Below are 5,967 nucleotides of genomic sequence, written 5' to 3' on the forward strand. Positions count from 1 at the left end.
TTCTTTCTCATTATGGCATGGTTTTCTTTCAGATTTATTTTAATTTTTAATTTAATATTAAATGTAAGTATTTTTTCTTTCCCCTTTTTTAACTAGCTTAGGATTGAATTTAAATTGATATATAATTTGTGTGAGATTTTATATATAACAAACATTACTTAATATTCTAATTTTGGTTTTGGTTTGATTATTCTATTTTTATTTTATATATTATTTGAATTTTTTTCTAAAATGCTATCTCAGTCATAACATAGAAAAATGACGACAAAAAGATAAAAAATTAATACATTTCTTATTGATATGTATGAATTCATTGCAAATTTATTTTGATTTTTAATGTAATTTGAATGGTAAATAATTATGTTTAATTTAATTTAATTTTAAATTTAAATTGAAATATTTTTTTTTTGTGAGATTTAATTTATTATTTCTATTGTTTAATATTATATGTGTGTGTGTGTTTTTTTGTTAGTGTATATATTAATTTTCTTTTATATATTATGTGTATATATATATATATATATATTTTCAAATCGCAAGGTAACATGAGAAAAATAATGATAAGAAAATCAATAGTTTTTCTTATTTCTCACAAAATAGGTATAAATTCATTAATTCATTTTATTTTAAATAAAGTGGATATAAATTTTCGTAGCATGGGTTTTTCGCTAATCATATTATAACTAACAATTATTATTTATTTTTCATTAATGTAAGTCAATCCATATTTTCAATAAATTATATCAATTTTTTCTCGTCAAACAAACATAAATTTAAGGGATAGAGGGGTAATAAAAATAAATACACAATTTTATTTAACCATCTACAAATATTAACACGAAATAAAAACGATGATAAACTCACCTAGATCATATAAAAAATTATTCTCCAAAATTTTAAAAAATATTGAGAGACAAATAAGAAACACCAAAAAGAACAACTACTTGTAACATGCAATATATAGTCTTAAAGTTAAATAAAATACACACTAAAAGAAAAATTAAATTAAATTATTACGAGACATTCCTAAATAAATTTTCAGAAGACAATAATCTTTACAAAACTTTATCAGCTCACCAACAAATAATTAAGCATACCAATGATAATAAGGAAAATATTTACCAAATTTCAATGAAAATTATTCTTATTCTTATAATATAATTAATTCCAATATTTATTAAGAAACCTAATTTCTGTATATAATTAGCTAAATCACTTCACATGCATATCTTTATTTTAAGTAACAAAATTCAATGTAAGGTTGTAACATCCCATGATGCCTCTACCAAATATTAAACCTCTTCATGACAAAATCTTTAGTTACGGAAATCAAATTCAAGATTTTATGTATGGAAGTAAAATGATTCTACAGGTTTTTCCACACACACACACACACATATATATATATATACATATGTATAAATAGGAAATTAGACAGGTGCATTCCATGTCCTAACACCACAGATATTATTAAGCTAATAATATTTGTTTGTGAATTCTTTGGTAGAATAATATATATATATATATGTATATGTATATCTCCATGGGGCAGTCATTTTTCGAAGATAATCATAATGCAACAATTGTTAGAGTGCTGCTGGTGTTCTTAGTATCGATCTTTCTCTTACACTCCACAGGTTATCTTCTCTCTCTCTCTCTCTCTCTCTACATTTTAATGTTGGCTTATATCATATATTTTGAAATAAAGTAATATATATATGTTTATATATTTATAAAATTCATGATCATTTGAATTGGATGTATATTTTAATGAATATGTTATTATATTGATTAATTGTTATATAAAATTACGAGTGTTTTGGGAAACATACGAGTACGGAGATGAAATTTTTGATAAACTGTGTATGCAAGTAGTAATAATATATTTATAAATAAATGTAATGTTTGAGAATATAAATTAAGAATTGTTTGTTATAATTGTAAAGAATATATTTTTTTTGTGAATATAAAAAAAGTAATTATTCTATTTGAATATATATGTTGTTATTTTTTGTGATGAAAATTGATAATAGCACATGTGAACATGTCATGTGTTTTGCATTTGAATTATGTTAACCTAAATTATACAATGCGTCTAATTATTTTTACTATGATTTATCTGAGTTCGAACATAAAATTGAGCAAATATTAAAGTGCATATATTTTGTATTTGAAATAAATAGGGGTGGCAAAATTAAATCTGATAAAAAAGTTGAATCTGTTCGACCTAAAAATTTTCAGGTTCGGGTATTTCGGATTTGCAAAATATAGTTTTTATGAAAAAAATAAAATTGAAAATTACTTTCATGTAGATGCCGGAATCGGAGCAAACTACGGCACCATCGCCGACAACTTACCTCCGCCGCCGGAAGTTCTTTCCCTTTGCCAAGAACACAACATCACAAGCATTCGAATATTCGATCCGAACCCCTCAATTCTTGAAGCCCTTTCCAAAGGCTACCGCAAGATTTCGGTCCTCATAGGCGTCGTAAACCAAGACATCCCCGCGATTGCCAACGACCCCAACACTGCAAAGTCATGGGTTCAAACCAACATCCTCAGGTACAAAAAGCTCAACGTCAAATACATCGCAGTTGGGAACGAAATCACCCCATCTGACGCCGCAATCGCCCCTAGCGTCGCCCCAGCCATGCAAAACATCCAAGCCGCCGTTACGGCGGCGGGGCTATCTAAAAAAATTAAAGTCTCCACGGCCCTCAGCACGGCCGTGTTAGGTAACTCATACCCTCCCTCTGCAGGGCAATTCAAGCCAGAGTTCGTCCCGTCATTCATAACCCCTATAGTAAAGTTCCTAACCCTAACTCGAGCCCCTCTTCTCGTCAATGTCTATCCCTATTTTGCCTATATAAGCGATCCGGTGAATATTAAATTAGATTATGCGCTTTTTACGTCTTCGACGGCCGTGGTGGTTGACGGAGAGTATCGATACTACAATTTGTTCACGGCTATCGTGGATGCGTTCTACGCAGCGCTTGAGAAGGTGGACGGTGGAGATTTGAGGTTGGTTGTGTCGGAGACGGGATGGCCGTCGGATGGAGGGATAGCGACGAGTGTGGAGAATGCCAAGACTTATAATCAGAATTTGGTGAAGTTTGTGAAAAAGGGGACGCCGAGGAGGGCGGGAAAGGGTATTGAGACATATATATTTGATCTGATTGATGAGAATCAGAAAAGCCCTGAGCTTGAGAAGCATTGGGGGCTGTTTCTGTCGAATAAACAGCCAAAGTATCCCATAACTATTGATGGAATATGATCAATTGTTATGGTTGGATTGAATTGAATTGAATTGGATGGATTAACTATATATAGAGATATGGTCGAATTTGTAATAGATGAATAAGTAATGTGAAATGGTACCTTGGCATGGAAATCGAGTTTCTTTTGTTTAATGTTCTTTTAGTATTATGCATTGTTGGATAAATTGAAAAATACGTAGTTATTCTATTGTTATAATGCTTTTGTGTGTGTGCAAATAATACTTACTTATGACTGTGACTAATTTCGTACAATAACTTATATTTGAAAATTTCAATTAAAAAGACGTACAATGAAACATCTCTAGATATACAATGGATTTTACGACTCAACAATGATCGACCGCCAACTATTATTTTCTACGGTCCTTTTTGGATATGTATTCACAATAAATTAAAAATTAAACTGCAATTAAAATACTAGCAAATTGCCTATCTAGCTAAAGTACGTGTGTTCATGATTTAATCGTCTTCTTCTTCGGTTGATGCTTAAAATCTTTTAACTCTCACTACAATCAAACTAGTTTTTAACTCTCTCAATTACTTGTCTCACACAACATACAAAAACTCAGCACATTGGTTTTGTGTCTTATTTGAGTATCCATCCTTGAAAAATTAATAGTGCCTCAACAAACTTGCAAACTTTTTATCTTTTTCAAAATGTCCTCAAAAGTTTGACTTATCATGAACAAACAAATTCTGTCCAAAAAAGACACAAAAGCACCACAACCAAATGATTTTCCGCTACCCTTCGAGTATGTTCTAGGTAAACTCCCGGCCGAACTTAAATGTGTGGCAAGTAAGACCTATAAACGTCGGGGTTTGAATCCATAACTTTACGATCACAAGTTAATTCCCACGTCACTGCCAGACTAATTTTTAGGGACAATTGATGTAACGATGTCAAAAGTAGAAAGGACAATATTGTAGCATGTATTATTTTACATCAACAAATATTGTTTTTAGTACTTGAAGTATTTGTAAATATTATATTTAATCATTAGTTGTTTTAGATTCCAAGAAATTCAAATTTAAAATAAAAAATTCAAAAATTACTATTTCGAAACAAAATTTAATGAGACGATCGGATTTGATAGGTTGCCTGTTTCTTGAATCTTACAATCTCTTTAAATATATAAAATAAAAAATTAATTAATTAGGTGGAGGCTTTTGTGACTAAATAGGAATAGATGTACTCCAGGCGAAATTGATCCATCTTTATTTTTTTTAGTTATCTGGCCTAATTAGTCCTATTTTTAATAAAGCATAATTAACAAAGAATAATTTAAATCACACATTTAACGCTATTCTATTAAATTTTTAATGTTTCGAGTTTATTTGATCATAAATTTGAAAGTTGAGTTTGAAGTTTTGGATAATAAAATTTTAAATTTTAATGTAATATAAATATGTATTAATGTGATATTTTTAGATATTAAATTAATTTTTAATATAATATTTCCTCTATCCTAAAATAAGGTTACTATTTTTAAATTTAGTAATTGTATTACCTATCTAACATAATAAGTACTCTTCCAACTTACACTATATTACACAAATGTTATTACTTTTATATTACACAATACTAATAGGAGTATTTTCGTATTTTTCACTACAACCCATTATAATAATAGTATTGTAATACACTAATAGAAGTATTTTTACTATTTTCTCTTAAATTATAATATATTTTGATATAATAATTAATATTTAAAAATTAACATGCAAAAAATAAATAAAAAATTTAGTGTTAGACAGAAGAAGTATATTTTTATTAAAAACCCAAGTGAATATTGTAGATTTGCATCTAAATTCATAAACAAACAAATCTTTAAAGAGGCCAAAAGATTTGGAGCCTGGGCCTGACCTAGGTGACCATACGTAGCACCGGCCTTGTATATAAATGACAATTTTGTGTGAATTATTTTTAGGAATAATACATATTTGCACAATATAAATTCTCAGAAAATGTTAAAATATGGCATGACAAATAAAGTTATACTCAATCTATAAGTCAAAATTATATTATTATTTATTTTTTTAAGTCACGCTAAGCTTATAGATAATACCTTTATAATAAATAATTTTATCCCACCATTTTTTTATTTTTTATTTTTTTTTATATTTGTTTTAACGAATTTATTATTATTATTATTATTATTTTTATCATTCTTTCAATAACTTTCTATAATATCTTCACCTTATTTTTTTTTAAATCTATTTCATTCTAACATTAAAATATTACTCCATCCGTCCCAATACAATAGTCTTATTTATCATTTTTGTCTGTCCTAATACAATAGTCTTGTTTACCATTTTTGCCCTTCCCAAAACAATAATCTCATTTCCATAAATAACCATATCACCATAAAATTATTTCTACTTTTTTATTATTATTACACAATTGCTATTACTTTTTACACTAATATACGCACAACAACAAAAAAATCATTTATCCTTACTTTTTACCAACTACCAATATAATATCAATATTTTTTAAATCCCGTGTCCAACACAATAAGACTATACTTTTGGGACGGATGGAGTATTACTTTTTAATTTCAATGTCCAAGCAAAACACTTAATTTTTTCCTGACAAAGGAAGTACAAAACATTACATTGGTTATGAAAATAAAACCGGTCACAAGTTTGTCCCGTAAGGGATGACCTGGTGGTGTAGGGTTGAATTTGT

The 5,967-nt window shown here is 28.4% G+C and overlaps 1 protein-coding gene across 1 annotated transcript; it reads left to right on the forward strand.

Moving 5' to 3' along the window:
• Positions 1–1,543: 1,543 nt before the first annotated feature.
• LOC127257257 (glucan endo-1,3-beta-glucosidase, basic isoform-like) lies at positions 1,544–3,274 on the forward strand. The gene is made up of 2 exons (XM_051283641.1): positions 1,544–1,637; positions 2,313–3,274. The coding sequence occupies exons 1-2, from the start codon at positions 1,544–1,546 to the stop codon at positions 3,272–3,274; spliced, it is 1,056 nt and encodes a 351-aa protein (XP_051139598.1).
• Positions 3,275–5,967: the final 2,693 nt, after the last annotated feature.

Source organism: Andrographis paniculata, unplaced genomic scaffold, assembly GCF_009805555.1.
Source record: "Andrographis paniculata isolate CXL003 unplaced genomic scaffold, ASM980555v1 Contig57END, whole genome shotgun sequence".
Lineage (NCBI taxonomy): Eukaryota > Viridiplantae > Streptophyta > Magnoliopsida > Lamiales > Acanthaceae > Andrographis > Andrographis paniculata.

Excerpts from the sequence above, each read along its gene's own strand:
- LOC127257257 (XM_051283641.1), top strand. The coding sequence starts at position 1,544 with ATGGGGCAGTCATTTTTCGAAGATAATCATAATGCAACAATTGTTAGA. Across the intron at positions 1,638-2,312 it reads CTTTCTCTTACACTCCACAG|ATGCCGGAATCGGAGCAAAC; the intron begins GTTATCTTCTCT and ends ACTTTCATGTAG.